Source organism: Salmo trutta, unplaced genomic scaffold (assembly GCF_901001165.1).
Source record: "Salmo trutta unplaced genomic scaffold, fSalTru1.1, whole genome shotgun sequence".
In the NCBI taxonomy this organism is placed as follows: domain Eukaryota; kingdom Metazoa; phylum Chordata; class Actinopteri; order Salmoniformes; family Salmonidae; genus Salmo; species Salmo trutta.
In genome coordinates this window covers 45,506-67,482 of record NW_021822200.1, presented here as the reverse complement: position 1 = coordinate 67,482, position 21,977 = coordinate 45,506, and the positions used below count along the sequence as shown (strand labels likewise).

At 47.1% G+C, this 21,977-nt stretch overlaps 1 protein-coding gene across 2 annotated transcripts in view; it reads right to left on the bottom strand.

Annotated features, from left to right (window-relative positions):
• The window catches only part of LOC115180886 (neurobeachin-like protein 1), a 61,581-nt gene that overhangs the window by 23,790 nt on the left and 15,814 nt on the right, over positions 1–21,977 (bottom strand). The window contains exons 6-24 of one of the 2 annotated variants that reach the window (XM_029743027.1): positions 20,896–20,978; positions 18,724–18,809; positions 15,174–15,365; positions 14,406–14,553; positions 13,945–14,051; positions 13,504–13,593; positions 9,778–9,861; positions 9,548–9,646; positions 8,603–9,177; positions 8,213–8,345; positions 7,939–8,058; positions 7,518–7,824; positions 6,873–6,958; positions 6,030–6,119; positions 5,203–5,389; positions 4,977–5,110; positions 2,079–2,238; positions 1,487–1,589; positions 1,131–1,290 (exon numbers count right to left, since the gene is read on the bottom strand). In XM_029743027.1, coding sequence (XP_029598887.1) covers positions 1,131–1,290; positions 1,487–1,589; positions 2,079–2,238; positions 4,977–5,110; positions 5,203–5,389; positions 6,030–6,119; positions 6,873–6,958; positions 7,518–7,824; positions 7,939–8,058; positions 8,213–8,345; positions 8,603–9,177; positions 9,548–9,646; positions 9,778–9,861; positions 13,504–13,593; positions 13,945–14,051; positions 14,406–14,553; positions 15,174–15,365; positions 18,724–18,809; positions 20,896–20,978 — 2,944 coding nt within the window. The remainder of the gene's footprint in view (positions 1–1,130; positions 1,291–1,486; positions 1,590–2,078; positions 2,239–4,976; positions 5,111–5,202; positions 5,390–6,029; positions 6,120–6,872; positions 6,959–7,517; positions 7,825–7,938; positions 8,059–8,212; positions 8,346–8,602; positions 9,178–9,547; positions 9,647–9,777; positions 9,862–13,503; positions 13,594–13,944; positions 14,052–14,405; positions 14,554–15,173; positions 15,366–18,723; positions 18,810–20,895; positions 20,979–21,977) is intronic. The other variant, XM_029743028.1, reaches the window with a different exon arrangement.

Sequence of the window (21,977 nt, the reverse complement as noted above, 5' to 3'; positions counted from 1 at the left end):
GAGGATGGAGAGGAGACAGACCAGTCTAATAATGGGTAGGAGGATGGAGAGGAGACAGAACAGTCTAATAATGGGTAGGAGGATGGAGAGGAGACAGAACAGTCTAATAATGGGTAGGAGGATGGAGAGGAGACAGAACAGTCTAATAATGGGTAGGATGGAGAGGAGGCAGAACAGTCTAATAATGGGTAGGATGGAGAGGAGACAGAACAGTCTAATAATGGGTAGGATGGAGAGGAGACAGAACAGTCTAATAATGGGTAGGATGGAGAGGAGACAGAACAGTCTAATAATGGGTAGGATGGAGAGGAGACAGAACAGTCTAATAATGGGTAGGATGGAGAGGAGACAGAACAGTCTAATAATGGGTAGGATGGAGAGAAGAAACTGCGGAGGATGAACACTTGACATTGCAGGGAGCATATGTCACATGCCATGATGTCACAGGCCGTGTATAGAAACCTATGTAAGAGGATAAGACAGACAGGAAAAAGAGCCGGAGGAAAGGAGGGAGAGAGGAAGGACACAGACACACAGGAAACAGATCCTCATTGAATGCCAGGCGTATAAATCCTGTGTGAAGTGAGTGGATGGGAGGCTGGGCCTTGAGAGACAGAGGCCTGCCACAGTCAGTTAAACAGAGCAGCCAGCTGAAGGCTATTAGAGGGGGAAAGCTTTCTTCCAGAGGTCTAGGTAACCAGCAGGCCAGGGACCAGGGCTATCCTTAGTGTAGCCGCAGGCTGTAAACACACAGCCCTCACCACTGTGCCAGGCACAGAGCTGGCAGCTGCTCCCTCATCGGCACCACAGCAATGGTCCTCATAGGATTTCTAAGTGTTATTCCAGTACATGGATATTAAAGACAACTTAGGTTTATTCAGAGGGTCAATAAGTGAGAGAGATTGAATTGCACTCGGTCTTCCACATTGGGTAATAGCCAGTCTTAACCATCTTGTCTTCAATGGAACTCATATGGAGGGGAGTCCTCTGACTACAGGACATCTGCTTTATACATGTTAATCCATGATAAGATGCATGGCTTCATTAGTGGTAATATTGTAACAGAGACAAAGATTCTGACAAGTCATGGACCGTCATCTGTCCGTTCCTCCCTTCCATCCATCCCTCACCTGTTCCTCGTCTCCGATGGCGGCGATGTATCCCAGAATGCTGTGCATCTCCTCCTGGGTCAAACCCTTGCTGATGTAATACTTCAGGAGGCCGCAGAGGGATGCTCGGATGGTCTGATTGTCGTCTTCACTAATATCTCCCTCCCTGCTGACACTCTTACTAACAGATTAAGAATCATTTATTTAAAAAATATATATATTTAACAAATATTATTTTATGACAAATCAAGTTGACTGTAGAACTTGTACAGTTATTACAATACATACATCTCATGTAACAGATGGAGCTAGAGTAGGACAATTATGAATCATGAGTAAAAACCAGACGCTGAGCATTCTGGGAGATGGAGTCCCACCCGTAGTAAAGGCGAATGGTGTCCAGTAGAAACTGAACTCCGTATTTCTTCCGGAACTGCTTCCTGTTTTCTTTGATGACGGTGGACATGTACTGGATGTGACCTTCATCACCACGAGAAACAAGAGTCACACACACAGGGATGGATAGGTTACATTCTAAATGTAATCCATTACGGTTACTAGCTCCCTGTCAAAAATGGAATCAGTAACGGAACTTTTGGATTACCCAAAATCTAACTTAATTACTGTCAGTTACTTTTGGATTACTTTCCCCTTAAGAGGCATTATGCCGTGTTCACGTTCTAGTCAGAACTAGCAAACTCTGAAATTTCCCGACTTGCTAACTCGTAGTTATACACGTGCCGCGTTCAACCAGTTAGCAAGTCGGAAAGTTCAGAGTTCCGACTAGCAGGTGAATGTAGCATTAGAAGACAAAAAGGGTCCATCAAACGCATGTGGTGTGTCATAGTGGTCTCTGACTTGCTCAGGTGGAACAAACTTCAACTTGTTCCTGGATTTGCAACCAATCACACTCTCATATCGACTCACACGTGAACCCCCCCACACAGACCGATGGTCCCAGGTGCTCACCGATGCGCAGGGGGAAGTCTCCCAGGTTCCAGATGCTGAAGTTGAACAGAAGGTGTGTGTGGAGTTGCTGCAGCAGCTGTTGGTTCTTTTCATAGGTAACCTGCTCCACCAGGAGCTGAGCAGACACCAAGACACTCACATCCACCAGACTGGCAGGCAGCTACACAGAGAGAAAAACACACATGCAAACAGAGAGAATTAGTGAGAGTGAGTGTGAGTGTGAGTGTGAGAGTGAGAGAGTGTGAGAGTGAGAGAGTGAGAGAGTGAGAGAGTGAGAGAGTTGATAATGCGCCGGAGGGGAAGGCTGCCGTTTTACGGACTCCTAACCAACTGTGGTATTTTGTGTGTTTTTTTTGCATTGCTCGTAACTTATTTTGTACAAATGTTGCTGGTCTCTTATGACCGAAAATAGCTTCTGGATATCAGAACAGTAATTACTGATCTCGAACTGGACGAAGATTATTTCTTTAATGAGTCTGACGAGAAGGATATACAGCTTCTCCGAGACCAGGCCCAAATCCATGTCATTCACGTGAAAAAAATACGGAAATACAGGGGGGGAGATTGGGGTGCCTTGTGAGAATCGTTGGCAAGTGTGTAACCTGCCTCAAACATCCGTTCTATTGGCCAACGTGCAATCACTGGAAAATAAACTGGATGATCTCCGCACGAGACTATCCTACCAACAGGACATTAAATACTGTAATATCTTATGTTTCACCGAGTCGTAGCTAAACGATGACACAATTAAATATTCAGTTGGCTAGGTTTTCCTTGCATCGGCAGGACAGAATAGCTACATCTGGTAAGATGTGGGGTGGGGGTGTGTCTATTTGTCAATAACAGCTGGTGCGCGATGTCTAATATTAATCAAATCAAATTTATTTATATAGCCCTTCGTATATCAGCTGAAATCTCAAAGTGCTGTACAGAAACCCAGCCTAAAACCCCAAACAGCAAGCAATGCATGTGAAAGAAGCACGGTGGCTAGGAAAAACTCCCTAGGAAAAACTCCCTAGAAAGGCCAAAAACCTAGGAAGAAACCTAGAGAGGAACCAGGCTATGAGGGGTGGCCAGTCCTCTTCTGGCTGTGCCGGGTGGATATTATAACAGAACATGGTCAAGATGTTAAAATGTTCATAAATGACCAGCATGGTCAAATAATAATAATCATTGTAGTTGTCGAGGGTGCAACAAGCACGTCCGGTGAACAGGTCAGGGTTCCGTAGCCGCAGGCAGAGGAGGTTAAGGAGGTCTTGAGGTATTGCTCGCCTGAGATAGTGTGATCTACAGCTTATCATGAGGTACTCTATCTACCAAGAGAGTTTTCATCTATATTTTTTGTGGCAGTCTATTTACCACCACAAACTGATGCTGGCACTAAGACCACACTCAATGAGCTGTATAAGGCCATAAGCAAATAAGAAAATACTCATCCTAGTGGGCGGGACTTTAATGCAGGCAAACTTAAATTTGTGTTACCTAATTTCTACCAGCATGTCACAAAAAAACTATAGACACCTTTACTACACACACCGAGACGCATACAAAGCTCCCCCTCGCCCTCTATTTGGCAAATCTGACCATAATTCTTACAAGCAAAAACTAAAGAAGGAAGTATCAGTGACTTGCTGAATACGGAAGTGGTCAGATGACGCGGATGCTACGCTACAGGACTGTTTTGCTAGCAGAGACTGGAATATGTTTCGGGATTCATCCAATGGCATTGAGAGTATACCACCTCAGTCACCGGCTTCATCAATAAGTGCATCGACGACGACGACGACGCCCCCCCCCCCCAGTGACTGTACGTACATATCCCAACCAGAAGCCATGGATTACAGGCAACATCCTCACTGAGCTAAAGGCTAGAGCTGCTGCTTTCAAGGAGCGGGACACTAACCCGGAAGCATTCAAGAAAGCCCGCTATGCCCTCAGACGAACAGGCAAAGCGTAAATACAGGACTAAGATTGAATTCTACTACACTGGCTCTGACGCTCGTCGGATGTGTCAGGGCTTGCAAACTATTACGGACTACAAAGGAAAACCCAGCCGCAAGCTACGCAGTGACGCGAGCCTACCAGACGAGCTAAATGCCTTTTATGCTCGCATCGAGGCAAGCAACACTGAAGCATGCATGAGAACACCAGCTGTTCCGGACGACTGTGAACACTCTCTCCGTAGCCGATGTGAGCAAGACCTTTAAACAGTTCAACATTCACAAGGCCGCTGGGCCAGACAGATTACCAGGACGCGTACTCGGAGCATGCGCGGACCAACTGGCAAGTGTCTTCACTGACATTTTCAACCCTCTCCCTGACCGAGTCTGTAATACCTACATGTTTCAAGCAGACCACTATAGTCCCTGTTCCCAAGGAAGCGAAGGTAACCTGCCTAAATGATTACCGCCTGTGGCACTCATGTCGGTGGCCATGAAGTGCTTTGAAAGGCTGGTCATGACTCACATCAACACCATTATCCCAGAAACCATAGACCCACTCCAATTTGCATACCACCCCAACAGATCCACAGATGACGCAATCTCAATCGCACTCCAACACTGGCCTTTCCCACCTGGACAAAAGGAACACCTATGTGAGAATGCTGTTCATTGACAAGAGCTCAGCGTTCAACACCATAGTGCCCACAAAGCTCATCACTAATTTAAGGACCATGGGACTAAACACCTCCCTCTGCAACAATTAAGCAAATGGCAACCTGGAACATTTACATTGACAACCCCCCCCCCCCCCTTTCTTTTTTACACTGCTGCTACTCACTGTTTATCATCTATGCATAGTCACTTTACCCCCATCTACATGTACAAAGAGAGAATGAAAGAGCCAGAGTGAGAGAGAGACAAACAGACAAAGAAAGCGTTAACAGAGTGTCTAAACCTTCTGCATCAGTCCCCCCAGGGTGGCTACTCCATGGGAGTGCAGCAGGCTCTCCTGGTTGATGGGGTGACGCTGCAGGAAGTGCTTCAGCACCAGCAGGAACGTGGCAACCAGGTTCTTCTCCAGACGCGCCTCTGAAACACACACAGGCACACATTTAGTTTCAGTTCAATAACTGTAATGCTTGTATTATCACCTAAAGCTAAACATGTGTTTGGGGACTCACCTGAGGACCTGTTGGAGGGCAAGATGACCCAGTCCCCATCCCCAGGGGAGGTGGCCACGTCAGGGGTGGGGCTGATCAACTCTGACCCCGTGGGGTCGGCAGCGGTGTGGTTCTCAGAGGTCAGCAGGGTGAGTTGCTCCAGGATGGGGAAGAGGACAGGTAGACCTCCCACGCAATTGATCATATCCTGAACACAGGAGTGTGAATCAGAACGGGGAAAATGAACCAGAGGCAGAATCAGAACGGGGAAAATGAACCAGAGGCAGAATCAAAACGGGGAAAATGAACCAGGGGCAGAATCAGAACGGGGAAAATGAACCAGAGGCAGAATCAGAACGGGGAAAATGAACCAGGGGCAGAATCAGAACGGGGAAAATGAACCAGGGGCAGAATCAAAACGGGGAAAATGAACCAGGGGCAGAATCAGAACGGGGAAAATGAACCAGGGGCAGAATCAGAACGGGGAAAATGAACCAGGGGCAGAATCAGAACGGGGAAAATGAACCAGGGGCAGAATCAGAACGGGGAAAATGAACCAGAGGCAGAATCAGAACGGGGAAAATGAACCAGAGGCAGAATCAGAACGGGGAAAATTAACCAGAGACCGAATAAGAAAGGAGGAAATAATCAGAGACTGCATTGAATATAATTTTGCCCTGTAACCATCCCCCAAGACAACACCCTATTGCCTGGCTGGGGTTGGAAACAGGAATCTTGCAGCTACTGATTGACTTATGTAACCTCTACACTACATACCACCCATCAACCAGCCAATCAAATATTCAACAATAAAATTAGGAGAATATGTTGTCATTCCTAAATCATACCTTGATGTCCCAGTTGACAACCTTGTTCCCAGTCAGACGCCCATGGAGGAGGTTGGGGGACAGGTCCAGACAGATGGGGTTACGACAAGCCTATAGGAACCAGGAGACATATTTCCTTGTTACACCGCCTGTCACAACTGACAAGCCTACAGGAACCAGGAGACATATTACCTTGTTACACCGCCTGTCACAACTGACAAGCCTATAGGAACCAGGAGACATATTTCCTTGTTACACCGCCTGTCACAACTGACAAGCCTATAGGAACCAGGAGACATATTTCCTTGTTACACCGCCTGTCACAACTGACAAGCCTATAGGAACCAGGAGACATATTTCCTTGTTACACCGCCTGTCACAACTGACAAGCCTGTAGGAACCAGGAGACATATTTCCTTGTTACACCGCCTGTCACAACTGACAAGCCTATAGGAACCAGGAGACATATTTCCTTGTTACACCGCCTGTCACAACTGACAAGCCTACAGGAACCAGGAGACATATTTCCTTGTTACACCACCTGTCACAACTGACAAGCCTATAGGAACCAGGAGACATATTTCCTTGTTACACCGCCTGTCACAACTGACAAGCCTACAGGAACCAGGAGACATATTTCCTTGTTACACCGCCTGTCACAACTGACAAGCCTATAGGAACCAGGGGAACTAATGAATTGTTACAATGCCTGTCATAACTGACAAGCCTATAGGAACCAGGGGAACTAATGAATTGTTACAATGCCTGTCATAACTGACAAGTCATTAACATCCATGACTGTAATAATAAAGCATGGGCGGGGAGTAATGAGGTAAATGATTGACAGTAGCCTCGTCCAATCACCTTGGGGGAGTAGTGCAGCAGGAGTTTAGTTGCGAGGTCACCGAGCTCTGCCTCCTGGGTCTTGAAAGGAGAAATGCAGTTTGGCCCTGAGAAGAGAAGGAAACCAACCAAAGATAAGATAACATTACTATAACATCCCTGGCCATGTTCCAATGCTCATGAAATGCATCCTTTCTTCATTCGAAGAAATCGCTGTTCTGACAACATCTGATTGACGAGATTTCTCCCCGAAGTGGACATCCAACAGAAATGAAGAGGTGTGAGAAATATGGTGGAAACTTTCTCAGCCAATGCTTACATCAATCTAATGCCTGTAAAAGCATGAAGAGGAGTCAACGGGTGCACACTTCAGGGAGAGAATCAATGGAGAGTCAATAATCCAATCCCGATTAGATCAGAGATTATCTCAAGGAAGGGAGGAAGGAATGTTCAGGGATGCATTTTAAAATCGTTCTATGGGAGAAACCCAATTGCATTTCCCTGAATCCTTGCGTCCTCTCTCGTCGCCTCCTCAAAACCCATTGGATGAGAACATCAGAGGTCCCTCCCTTCTGACCATTTCATCCAGTAGGTTGAGACGGAGGCGAGAAGAGAGGATGTGAGGAATCAAGGAAATGCTATTTAGATTCTCCCCATCTCTCTCACCGGGGCTGCAGAGGGCCTTGATGTGGTTGGGCTGCAGTGCTTCATGGAACACCATGACGCTACCCAGCTGGCCCTGCAGGGAGGTGGGGCTGCCCCACTCGCTGTCCTGCGTCCCCGCCGAGATCAACTTGGTGACCGACTCAGGCTTGCCCCCCAGGAGGCTCCCCCAGCCCTGGGTCGACAGGATGCCCCCCAGGGAGGAGCGGGCGGAAGGGGGCGCCCCGGACAAGGGGGGGTCTGAGATTTGGGAGGGGGGTGGCGTGGTGGTCCGATGGCCTGCTGAGCCGATGCAGCAGGAGGTGAAAGGCTGAGGGGGCAGAAACACAGTCAGGGAACTGAATATGAGTTCACGGCAAAAACACACACACAAATGTATATAAACAACATGCGCACACACAATGTAATTCATGGTAACTCTCACCTCTGTCATGGTTGGGTACTTGAGTGGTGCTGATAGTTTCTGCTGTCCATCTACATAGATGTAAACTAGACTCTGTCCAAACGGCCTCTTCCCCGGTACATGGACTACACCTATACTGTGCTGTGGGCAGAACACACACACACGGGACTCAATCTCCCACAATTCACCCTGTCGGCAGCCAGCCATACAGACCATAGAGATATATCCATTCTAGTGGTCTATATTTAATTCTATGACACAGACAAGCCTACAGAAAAGTGATGATGTCACTCACCCAGAGTGAGTCACAGAAAGAGTAGTCTGGTAGCATCACTGTCATGTACTCCTTCTTGGTGCACACGGCAACCACCAGTACCCCTGCTGAACTGATGAAGGCCTCCAAGCCCGTTCCTCCCGGGGTGAAAAAACTACAGAGGAACAGACAACAGAGCACATTACACACTCTTAACCTGTCTCTCCCCATTCCTCTTTCCGTCCCTCTCTCCCTCGACCCTCCCTCCCTCGACCACCAATTGTACCTCATCCATCCATCCATCCATCCGCCTCTCTCACCCTCCGTCTCTCTCACCCTCCGTCTCTCTCACCCTCCGTCTCTCTCACCCTCCGTCTCTCTCACCCTCCGTCTCTCTCACCCTCCGTCTCTCTCACCCTCCGTCTCTCTCACCTGTACAGCTGCTTCCTCTTGTCCCCCTTGCCGGGCAGTCCCTGCTGGTCCTGGTCCAACGAGAGCCAGGCCAGGAAGCTGAAGGCGGGGCCCGGCCAGCGCATCACCATTGGCACGGCGATGCCAGCCATGCTGGGTGACAGATCAAAGTACTGCATGGCGCTCTCCAGACCCTGCTTCCGCACCATGCCCAGGACCGCCCTCAACACCGGGCCCACGTACGGGTGAGCCTGCCCGGGCTCCAGCGGCCTCAGAAGCCTGAGTAACTGGAGGAGCTCACCACCGCTCAGCGACTGGCTCCCCAGCGACCCTAGCAAACCGACAAGGCTTTCCGCGCACGCCCGGTGCAGGCGAGCGTGGTGCCCAAGGGTGGCGAGGAGTCGCACGGCCATGGCGGCGTTGACGCAGGTGGCGCGCGTCTGTCTGTTGATGCAGCAGAGGCGGCGGAGCCAGTCGGCAGTGAACACCTGCAGCTCAGCAGAGTCCATCTCTGGGAGCCACTGGATGAGGAGGAGCAGGGGCTCCACGTTACTGATGCCCAGGATACCCACCGAGCTGTGTTCACCCTCCACAGCCTGAGAGAGAGAGGGAGGGGAGGGCAGGGAAGGAGAGAGAGAGAGAGAGGGCAGACACGACACATAGCGGGTAAGTGCACAGATATACAGGGGGTTTTATGTCCCAAATGCAACCCTATTCTCTATGTAGAGTGATGCTCCTGTGACTATGAGCCAGAAGACAATATACCCATAATCAGTGTATAGATAGTAGAAGGCTTGTTAGTGCATTTTGGTTTTAGGCCTTACACTAAAAAAGCAATAGGCCTTGTGTTACAGCGGCATTTAAAGTCAATGTAAAATCCAGTCAAAAGTAGTCTACTATGGGGAATAGGTTGGACTTTAATATGAGAAGAACAGAAGAACTCCAGTGACAGAGGGAATCTCTCACCATATTCATCAGTTCCTTCAGCAGGTGTCTGGAGGGCTGGCCCAGGGAGACCAGAACCTCAAACAGGTGAGTGTAGCCAATCCGCTCCTTGAACACCTCCTGTAGGGGCGGGACTAAACTGTTAGCAATACTGTTTGTGTGGATCAGTCTATATATGGATATGTTGGAAGGGTTGTGTGTGTGTGTGTGTGTGTGTGTGTGTGTGGTGTGTGTGTGTGTGTGTAGTTCACCTTTGCAGCAGGTGACTTGTGCATCACCGTCGTCAGGGCTTTGATGGTTGCCACGGCGAGAGAGTCCAGTCGCCCTTGAAACACCTAAGACGATATCAGACCTGTCAATCTTTCTCCTGAGCCAATCCCCATTTCCTTAACCTCTCAGGGGGGTGTGTGCAGTATTGTACGTGAGTGAAACTCGCCCCTTTTTATCCCTGCCTTCATGCAAACAAAATGAATGATTAGGGTTTTTATGACTAATCAAATCATAATTTAAATGATCGTCCTTCTCCGAATATAACATTGACATCATGCTTAAATGATACCTCACTCCACTCGCAGGAATAAAAGGAGGCTGTTGGTGTGTGTGTGTGTGTGTGTGTGTAATCACTGCAGAGGTTTAGGATCTGATTATTTGTGGACAGAAGCTGCAATGTAAGTGCTCATTGCTCTTACTGCCCTTGATATAAAGAGGAAACAGACACGTCAGGCCTTTCTGCTCCAGACAACACCAGGAAAAATGGACATTTCCTGTCAAGAGTCATTGTCTGACTAATATCATAGTACTCTCTGGAGCAGGAAGCTCTGAGTGCTCACCAAAACACTGTATTTTAAGAATATATATTCCTCTCTCCTTCACACAGAGGAACACCAACACACACGGAGGAGCAACGCTTCCTCCTGTCAGCAGACACACTGGCTCAAAGAGCCTCACATACACCCACACACATCCTCTGTCCAGCTCTGCCCATCTCCAAATCGCTCTTTTCTCTCCCTTTAACGGAGTGTAAAACATTCAGTGTGTCTCGGACCGGCTGGAGAGGGTCTGTCCGTGGTGAATGAAAATAAACAGAAAATGAAACCCACAGAAATATCTCTCTCAAACAGATGTTCAGACCACCTCGGCCATGGACGTCCATCAAGACACTAGCCATGGTCTCCATGGTAACACAAGACAGGTGAGGTGATTGGAAACCCACATGACACCAGCAGAGAAACTCAACAGGGTGGGAGGGAGGGGAAGATGACATAAGGGAGGAAACAGAAGAGGGTAGAAGAATGGCATGAGGAAAAGGAAAATGAATGAATGATGGGTAGCAACAAGAGAGAACAAGAGACCACTCCACGACAAGACAACTAGCTGATTAGTTCTTCTCATTGTACTGTAGCTTTGCCCTGTAAACCAACAGTCTACTCTAATGGTGGTTTTAATGCATGCACTGACAGTTATTTGATGTTTCACATAAACTCAGCAAAAAATAGAAATGTGCCTTTTTCTGGACCCAGTCTTTCAAAGATAATTCGTAAAATCCAAATAACTTCACAGATCTTCACGAGTAAAGGGTTTAAACACTGTTTCCCATGCTTGTTCAATGAATGAACATGGACCAGTGGAACGGTCGTTAAGACACTAACAGCTTACAGACGGTAGGAAATTAAGGTCACAGTTATGAAACCTTAGGACACTAAAGAGGCCTTTCTACAGACTCTGGAAAAACACCAAAAGAAAGATGCTCAGGGTACCTGCTCATCTGCGTGAACATGCCTTAGGCATGCTGCAAGGAGGCATGAGGACTTCAGACGTGGCCAGGGCAATAAATTGCAATGTCCGTACTGTGAGGCGCCTAAGACAGAGCTACAGGGAGACAGGACGGACAGCTGATTGTCCTCGCAGTGGCAGACCATGTGTAACAACACCTGCACAGGATCGGTACATCCGAACATCACACCTGCGGGACAGGTACAGGACGGCAACAACAACTGCCCGAGTTACACCAGGAACGCACAATCCCTCCATCAGTACTCAGACTGTCTGCAATAGGCTGAGAGAGGCTGGACTGAGGGTTTGTAGGCCTGTTGTAAGGCAGGTCCTCACCAGACATCACCGGCAACAACGTCGCCTATGGGCACAAACCCATCGTCGCTGGACCCGACAGGACTGGCAAAAAGTGCTCTTCACTGACGAGTCACGGTTTTATCTCACCAGGGGAGATGGTCGGATTCGCATTTATCGTCGAAGGAATGAGCGTTACACCGAGGCCTGTACTCTGGAGCGGGATCGATTTAGAGGTGGAGGGTCCGTCATGGTCTGGGGCGGTGTGTCACAGCATCATCGGACTGAGCTTGTCGTCATTGCAGGCAATCTCAACGCTGTGTGTTACAGGGAAGACATCCTGCTCCCTCATGTGGTACCCTTCCTGCAGGCTCATCCTGACATGACCCTCCAGCATGACAATGCCACCAGCCATACTGCTTGTTCTGTGTGTGATTTCCTGCAAGACAGGAATGTCAGTATTCTGCCATGGCCAGCAAAGAGCCCAGATCTCAATCCCATTGAGCACATCTGGGACCTGTTGGACCGGAGGTTGAGGGCTAGGGCCATTCCCCACAGAAATGTCTGGGAACTTGCAGGTGCCTTGGTGGAAGAGTGGGTAACATCTCACAGCAAGAACTGGCAAATCTGGTGCAGTCCATGAGGAGATGCACTGTAGATACTGACTGTTATTCCACCCCCCCCCTTTGTTCAGGGACACATTATTCCATTTCTGTTAGTCACATGTCTGTGGAACTTGTTCAGTTTATGTCTCAGTTGTTGAATCTTGTTATGTTCATACAAGTATTTACAAATGTTAAGTTTGCTGAAAATAAACGCAGTTGACAGTGAGAGAACGTTTTCTTTTTGCTGTGTTAACAAAAAAAGGTGCAGTGAAATATGTTGTTTTACAGGGTCAGCCATAGTAGTAAGGCGCCCCTGGAGCAAATTAGTGTTAAGTTCGTTCCTCAAGGACACAGACAGATCTTTCCCCTTCACAGGTCGAGTATTCGAACCACCAACCTTTCGGTTACTGGCCCAACACTCTTTCATTGTGTGTGTCTCTCTCTCGGGTTGGGTAATAAAACAAGACATTTCTGTGGACTGTAAGGAAAATGGATGAATAAAGTATTTTTCATCTTCATTCATTAATTCCACAGCTGACCTATAGGAGAGGAGACAGCATAGGTCTGACTGTGGTCAGGTTGCTAGGTAACCATGGGTGGCCATTCCACAGAGTCTGAGTATCGGATTACAGGTGCTCAACTCTGCCTGACTACAAAGGAATACTTTGTAGAGTGTGAAATCACCTGGCCGCATGATAACCAGACCAACAGGTGAGTGTCTGCCTACAGATGATTCACTACAGGTGAGTCTTTGTGACTAAAGCACACTACAGACCAAGAGACACACCGCAGACCACTGCATGTCAAGAGAACACTGCAAAACTACATTAAAGGGTACCAGTGAGTGTTTGTGAGTGCAGGGGAGGCCAGGTGAATAACTGAACTGGGGGGACGGTTTGACCACACTGCAGGTGCTGTTGTTTGCCTTTTGGAGATTGGGCTACTTTCTGTAAAAGTTACTTTGAAGTACTTTCAGACAAATGTTACTGTAAAGACTGCTTGATTGATTGACAGATTGATAGACTGCTTGATTGAATGACAGATTGACAGCTTAATTGATTGATTGACTGCTTGATTGATTGACTGCTTAATTTATCGATTGGCTGCTTAATTTATTGAATGACAGCTTGATAGACAGCTTAATTTATTGATTGATTGATTGATTGATTGATCGATTGTTTCTGACTACAGGGCAGCACAGATGTATGTCTTGTCATGGTGTGGCCATCGTGACGGGGATGGCGGTGATGATAGCATGAGTGACGGTGGTGGCGTGAGTGACAGGTTGACAGGGTGGCAGTATACCTGGGTGTCACTCTCTCCTGTCACTGTCAGTAACCTGTTGGTGAAATCTTTCTGGTCCTTCTCTGCTGTCGTGCACCTAGCATTAACCAGCTGCAGAGTTGAACCAACAACAGGACGTGGTGAGGGGGGGGGGGGGTGAGGGAGAGAGAAAAGAGTGGTGGATGGGGGTCAGAAGGGAAAGGTTGTGACTCAGAGGGGCTGGGTGGGGGGGTTAGTGCTTCCTAAGTGCTCCAGCACTAAGTGGGGAGGTAAAGTCATAACATGCACAGTGAGCCTGAATAGAAAGGCTCACACACAGTGTAAGGTAACACTATGCTTCCAAGACAAAGTTACCTCGATACGCTGAGGAAAAACACACACAGTAAACAGTAGGCTAAGACCCCCCCCCCCCCCAATCCTCATGTTCAACATGCTTTGTGCCAGGGCTGAGCGAGACCATACCTTGCTGTTCTGTAGTAGGCGTGTCAGGTGCTCGAAGCAGTTGCTGTTGAGGAAGATGGCCTGCAGGACGGGACGGTCCGAACACAGGAACATATCCCTGATAGTGTCTGGAGGTCACAGACACAGGAGAAGAAAAAGGGGAATGGGATATGAGAGAGCGATAAGGGGAAAGAGAGGAGGAGAGAGAGAGCGAGAGATCCTTCATAAACTCTTTATAAAGGCCTCTCTCTAAGTGCTTCAGTAATCATGGAAATCAAAAGTCAGGTGACAGTGGTCAACACTCAACCTATACTAGGTGCTAGTGGTAATGTAAGTAGTTCAGTAAACCACACTGGTATGAAGAGTAACCTTGTCTAAGACCTGAAGACTTGCGTTAGCTTCCTGAGCTAATGCCTAGACTTTAGCTCAGTGGGCTATTGCAGCTTTGTGGCGTACATGACAATCCGGGTTCGGTCACTCACCTAGCATGTGCACCTGCAGCGCTACGAAGCGGCTCTCCCAGTGGCGGCCCAGCACCTTATGACCTTTGACCCCTTGCTGCACGGCCGCTGCCGCCGGATCAGAGTTGAGCAGTTTGAAGTAGTTCTCCAGCACCGAGCCGATCTCCACCTGTATGAATGAAGGAATGTTATTTTATTACATTTCAAATAAGGTACATTAGCAAATCGATTCAGCCAAATGAAATCAACATACACATTATAAAAAAAATCTGAAGATGAAAAACACTATAAAGTCAACCATCTGACTCTTGTCAGAACAACACCCTCTTCCCTATATAGTGTGAGTAAAAATGACGTTGTCTGAAGAGATAGCATCGACTCTAACTTTATCTTGGCTTGTGCTGGTGACTGTGACCTCCTCCTCCTCAGACCAATTGGCAGTACTCCCAGAACATTGTTCTGGGAACCAAAAAGAGTATCTCAGTTTGGAAAGAAGAAGCCTCGTCAGTCACATGCAGAAACCAACGTTAATAATGAATAATGTAAAACATGCTTTATGACATGTTTGTATAGCAGTACACACACACACACACACTACTTCTCACCCCTGGGCACTCTAAAAGCACTGACCTGTTTACATTAATATGAAATTGTATTTTATTACTATCATGAATGATTAGCTTTTTTAAACTATGATTTGTGAAAGTTCCTAAACTATTGTTAACTGCAATTTATTGAGCTGGGAAAAGAAAACAAATCCATGTTAAAAAAAGATATAACTCTAGTGACCTGGCGTTGGTCTGAGCTGCTGGCCAGGAGGGAGTGGACCACCTCCCTCAGACAGCCCAGGGTGAGCAGGGACTTCCGGTCTGGAGCCTCACTGTCCCAGTCCTCCCTGTCCATGTCTCCCCCCTCATAGTCCCCCAGCACACGCAGCAGAACCTCCATGGTGGCTGGGGAGATGGCTAGTAGAGCATTACGCTGTGGAGGGAGGAAGCCTTCATAAACGCTTTATAAGGCCTCTACATGCTTCAGAAATCATTCACAAGCAAATGTCCTGCTACAGTTTAAAGGGTGGTATATACCACTAAATGTAAATGAGGACCATTGCGTGCTCTACAGTGCATTCGGGAAGTATTCAGTATTTCCACATTGTTACGTTACAGCCTAATTCTAAAATTGATTCAAATCGTTTTTTTCCCCCTCATCAATCTACACACAAACCCCCATAATGACAAAGTAAAAACAGGTTAAGAAATGTTCGCAAATTCACTACAAATAAAAAACAGCATTATCACATTTATGTAAGTATTCAGACCCTTTACTCAGTACTTTGTTGAAGCACCTTAGGCAGCGATTACAGCCTCAAATGTTCTGGGGCAGTGGTTCCCAAACTTTTTATAGTCTCGTACCCCTTCAAACATTGAACCTCCAGCTGCGTACCCCCTCTAGCACCAGGGTCAGCGCACTCTCAAATACTGTTTTTTACGTTACACAACCCGGCTCGTGGGAAGTGACAAAGAGCTCTTATAGGACCAGGGCACAAATAATAATAATCATCAATAATTTTGCTTTTTATTTAGCCATCTTACATATAAATCCTTATTTGTTCATAAAAAATTGTGACTAACTCACCACAGGTTAATGAGAAGGGTGTGCTTGAAAGGATGCACATAACTCTGCAATGTTGTATTGGAGAGTCTCAGTCATAAATCATTTTCCACACAGTCTGTGCCTGTATTTAGTTTCATGCTAGTGAGGTCTGAGAATCCACTCTCACATACACTACCGTTCAAAAGTTTGGGGTCACTTAAAAATGTTTTTGAAAGAAAAGCACATTTTCTATCCATTAAAATAACATCAAATTGATCAGAAATACAGTGAAGACATTGTTAATGTTGTAAAGGACTATTGTAGCTGGAAACCGCAGATTTTTTATGGAATATCTACATAGGCGTACAGAGGCCCATTATCAGCAACCATCACTCCTATGTTTCAATGGCACTTTGTGTTAGCTAATCCACGTTTATCATTTTAAAAAGGCTAATTGATCATTAGAAAACCCTTTTGCAATTATGTTAGCACAGCTGAAAATTGTTGTCCTGATTAAAGAAGCAATAAAACTGGCCTTTAGACTAGTTGAGTATCTGGAGCATCAGCATTTGTGGGTTCGATTACAGGCTCAAAAGGACTTTCTTCTGAAACTCGTCAGTCTATTCTTGTTCTGAGAGGCTATTCCATGCAAGAAATTTCCAAGAAACTGAAGATCTCGTACAACGCTGTGTACTACTCCCTTCACAGAACAGCGCAAACTGGCTCTAACCTTAATAGAAAGAGTGGGAGGCCCCGGTGCACAACTGAGCAAGAGGACAAGTACATTAGAGTGTCTAGTTTGAGAAACAGATGCCTCACAAGTCCTCAACTGGCAGCTTCATTAAATAGTACCCGCAAAACACCAGTCTCAACGTCAACAGTGAAGAGGGGACTCTGGGATGCTTGTGGTCCCAAACTTCTTCCATTTAAGAATGATGGAGGCCACTGTGTTCTTTGGGACTTTCAATGCTGCAGAAATGTTTTGGTACCCTTCCCCAGATCTGTGCCTCGACAAAATCCTGTCTCGGAGCTCTACGAACAATTGCTTCAACCTCATGGCTTGGTTTTTGCTCTGACTTGCACTGTCAACTGTGGGACTTTATATAGACAGGTGTGTGCCTTCCCAAATCATGTCCAATCAATTGAATTTACCACAGGTGGACTCCAATCAAGTTGTAGAAACATCTCAAGGATGATCAATGGAAACAGGATGCACCTGAGCTCAATCTCAAGTCTCATTGCAAAGGTTCTGAATAGTTAGGTAAATTATGTATTTGTTTTTATTTTTAATAAATGTATAAACATTTCTTTAAAAAAAACTTTTCACTTTGTCATTATGGGGGATTGACTAGATTGATGAGGAAATTGTTTTATTTAATAGATTTTAGAATAAGGCTGTAACGTAACAAAATGTGGAAAAAGTCTAGGGGTCTGAATACGTTCCAAAAGCACTGTATAAATACCTGGGTGTCTGGTTAGACTGTAAACTCTCCTTCCAGACTCACATCAAGCATCTCCAATCCAAAATTACATTTAGTATCGGCTTCCTATTTCACAACAAAGCCTCCTTCACTCACGCTGCCAAACATACCCTCATAAAACTGACCATCCTACCAATCCTTGACTTTGGTGATGACATTTACAAAATAGCCTCCAACACTCTACTCAGCAAACTGGATGTAGTCTATGACAGTGCCATCCGTTTTGTCACCAAAGCCCCATATACTACCCACCACTGCGACCTGTGTGCACTCGTTGGCTGGCCTTCACTACATATTCGTCGCCAAACCCACTGGCTCCAGGTCATCTATAAGCCTCTGCTAGGTAAAGCCCCACCTTAGCTCACTGGTCACCATATCAACACCCACTCGTAGCACGCGCTCCAGCAGGTATATTTCAGCGGTCATCCTCAAAGCCAACACTTCCTTTGGCCGCCTTTCCTTCCAGTTCTCTGCTGCCAATGACTGGAATGAATTGCAAAAATCCCTGAAGCTGGAGACATATCTCCCTTTCTAACTTTAAGCATCAGCTGTCAGAGCAGCTTACCTCCACTGTACCTGTACACAGCCCATCTGTAAATAGCACACCCAACTAGCTCATTCCCATATTATTACTTACCCTCTTGCACCCCAGTATCTCTACTTGCACATCATTATCTGCACATCTATCACTCCAGTGTTAATGCTAAATTGTCATTATTTAGCCTCTAGGGCCTATTTATTGCCTTACCTCCCTACATTTGCACACACTGTATATAGATTTTTCTATTGCGTTATTGATTGTACGTTTGTTTATGTGTAACTCTGTGTTGTTGTTTTTGTCGCACTGCTTTGCTTTATCTTGGCCAGGTAGCAGTTGTAAACGAGAACTGGCTAAATAAAGGTGAAATAAAAAAATAAAGCCTTCTGTTGTTCTCATGTGGCAAACATGACTGTATATGCGGGGACAGTGTAGGGTCACATGACTGTATATGCGGGGACAGTGTAGGGTCACATGACTTTATATGCTGGGACAGTGTAGGGTCACATGACTTTATATGCTGGGACAGTGTAGGGTCACATGACTTTATATGCTGGGACAGTGTAGGGTCACATGACTTTATATGCTGGGACAGTGTAGGGTCACATGACTTTATATGCTGGGACAGTGTAGGGTCACATGACTTTATATGCTGGGACAGTGTGGGGTCACATGACTTTATATGCTGGGATAGTGTAGGGTGAAAAGAGTACATGTTGATTCTCACCTGTCCCCCTGCCACGATGGCTCCAAACAGGTGTAACAGACAGCATTTCAGACTGTCCTTAAGGTGTTCACTCTCCTGGAAGCACTCTGAAACACAGTCAGTGGACATGGAACACTGTGGGTGTTTTGTTAACTATGCAAATATAACACCCATAACATGAGGTCAGTCTGGTCTGGTGCTGAGAGAACGGCCTCTTGAATGGCTGCCTGTAGCAGTCTGGTCTGGTGCTGAGAGAACGGCCTCTGGAATGGCTGCCTGTAGCAGTCTGGTCTGGTGCTGAGAGAACGGCCTCTTGAATGGCTGCCTGTAGCAGTCTGGTCTGGTGCTGAGAGAACGGCCTCTTGAATGGCTGCCTGTAGCAGTCTGGTCTGGTGCTGAGAGAACGGCCTCTTGAATGGCTGCCTGTAGCAGTCTGGTCTGGTGCTGAGAGAACGGCCTCTTGAATGGCTGCCTGTCTCGCTCATACAAACAGTACATTCATTCACTCACATGCAGTCACACACGCATCACACACACCATGACATGCACACACACGCACACATGCCCACAGACACACAGTCTCTATAATGTTCCCTTGGGGCCAGTCTGTTCAGTCATACATTAACTTATCTGTCAACACATCCCAGTGAGGAGCTACAGCAGCATGGCCTCCCAGGTCAGCACCATTCCCTCTGCAGGCCAACCCCAGACAGAAGCAAATCAATCTCAGAGGGATAAGGCTAGGCCAGAACCAATGATCCCAGACAAGACAGATGGTTCTCCACACACCTCGTCCTCCACACACCTCGTCCCCATTTCTTTCACACACTATTCCTCACTCCCTCTACTGTACCAGTCATATCCTCTCAGAGCCTCCCACACTTGACACACACACGGGCATGCGCTAACACACACGCGTGTGCGCACACTGTGGCAGGTTGCTGGAGTGGGCTTGAGGCGACTGGCTGGAGCTGAAGAGTTCTCTCTGTGGTGTTGACAGAACCACAGACACAAAGAGAGGCTGTTTATTCCAAGATGGCCGCTGTCGCCAGAGGCCCAAACAGCCACCGTTCACTATCAGGCTGATCTAGACAGCCTGGCAAACAGACTGAGGAGAGGACACAAAGACTGGATTCATCTGGGATAGAGAGAGAGGACGGAAAGAGTCAGAGGTATGAGGAAGAATAGAGTGAGGAAGGAAAGACAGAGTGGAGCTCTGAGGGGAGGCTGTTCCTAAGCTGGGAGAGGAAAGAGAGTGGAGCTCTGAGGGGAGGCTGTTCCTAAGCTGGGAGAGGAAAGACAGAGTGGAGCTCTGAGGGGAGGCTGTTCCTAAGCTGGGAGAGGAAAGAGAGTGGAGCTCTGAGGGGAGGCTGTTCCTAAGCTGGGAGAGGAAAGAGAGTGGAGCTCTGAGGGGAGGCTGTTCCTAAGCTGGGAGAGGAAAGAGAGTGGAGCTCTGAGGGGAGGCTGTTCCTAAGCTGGGAGAGGAAAGAGAGTGGAGCTCTGAGGGGAGGCTGTTCCTAAGCTGGGAGAGGAAAGACAGAGTGGAGCTCTGAGGGGAGGCTGTTCCTAAGCTGGGAGAGGAAAGACAGAGTGGAGCTCTGAGGGGAGGCTGTTCCTAAGCTGGGAGAGGAAAGAGAGTGGAGCTCTGAGGGGAGGCTGTTCCTAAGCTGGGAGAGGAAAGACAGAGTGGAGCTCTGAGGGGAGGCTGTTCCTAAGCTGGGAGAGGAAAGAGAGTGGAGCTCTGAGGGGAGGCTGTTCCTAAGCTGGGAGAGGAAAGAGAGTGGAGCTCTGAGGGGAGGCTGTTCCTAAGCTGGGAGAGGAAAGAGAGTGGAGCTCTGAGGGGAGGCTGTTCCTAAGCTGGGAGAGGAAAGAGAGTGGAGCTCTGAGGGGAGGCTGTTCCTAAACTGGGAGAGGAAAGAGAGTGGAGCTCTGAGGGGAGGCTGTTCCTAAACTGGGAGAGGAAAGAGAGTGGAGCTCTGAGGGGAGGCTGTTCCTAAACTGGGAGAGGAAAGCAGGGAAGTGTGATCTGTTTTCTCTAGAGAGTTGCTGCTTTTCATTGAGTAGAACATGGCTTCCTCATTCACTACTGTCAATGACCACACTGAATTTCCCCCACTGAATGACCCCACTAGAGAGGATAACTGGGTTGTGTTCATTAAGGAGAAAACGTTTTGAAAAAGAAATCAAACTCACGGTAGAAGAAGGGGACAAACTCCACAGTGAGAGGAGCTGCTTTGTATTTCTGTCTGCTCTTCTCCACCGTACTCCGCTGGTCCCTGGAGACAACAGGCAAACGCAAAACACATGGTGTCAGAAAAAGACCCCCTGTCCACACTCTGTATGTGTGTCTGTGAGCAGGAACCCTGCTGGGAGGGTTTAGCACAGGATTAGAACCAACACTACTTGGATTGATTTGTGAAATGTTTTGGCACTTTGGAAAGAACACTTTTATAATAATTAGCTAAACCAAGCCGAGCTGTACTGTGAAAAAACAACAACATCCAAGCCAGCACATTACGATTGTAGTGTTTTCAAAAGTGTAACAAGAATTGACCATGGTTGAATAAGTACACTCATTTATATATTTTTAACATTTATATATGTTTATGTACATATTCGTATTCATTCCTTTACACTTGTGTGTATAAGGTAGTTGTCGCGAAATTGTTAGGCTATATTACTTGTTAGATATTACTGCATGGTCGGAACTAGAAGCACAAGCATTTCGCTACACTTGCATTAACACCTGCTAACCATGTGTATGTGACAAATACATTTGATTTAATGATGATAGATCCTAAGAGCGTTGTATCTAGTGCTTCAGTACCCACTAGAGCCCCGGTGCTGACAGAGCCCCGGTGCTGACAGAGCCCCGGTGCTGACAGAGCCCCGGTGCTTAATGCATGCTTGACCCTGCTCCTCCAGTACCCAGAGCCCTTCCACTTATTGTGTATCAGTGGAGGCCGCTGATGGGAGAAAGGCTCATAATAATGTCTGGAATGGAGTTCATGGAATGGTATGAAACACGTGTTCCATTCACTCCATTCCAGCCATTATTATGAGCCATTCTCCCTTTACTGTGGATCTATTACAGTTCCATCTATTATTAGGTCTAGTCCTGTACTAACACACCTGGCTCAACCAATCACATGATCTATCAACAGTTAACAAGGTCCATCTCACCATCTATGATAAGATCAAGCTCACGATTTAAGATAAGTTAAGAAGGTCAATCACAGGATCTGTGATAAGTTAAAATCACAGGATCTATGATA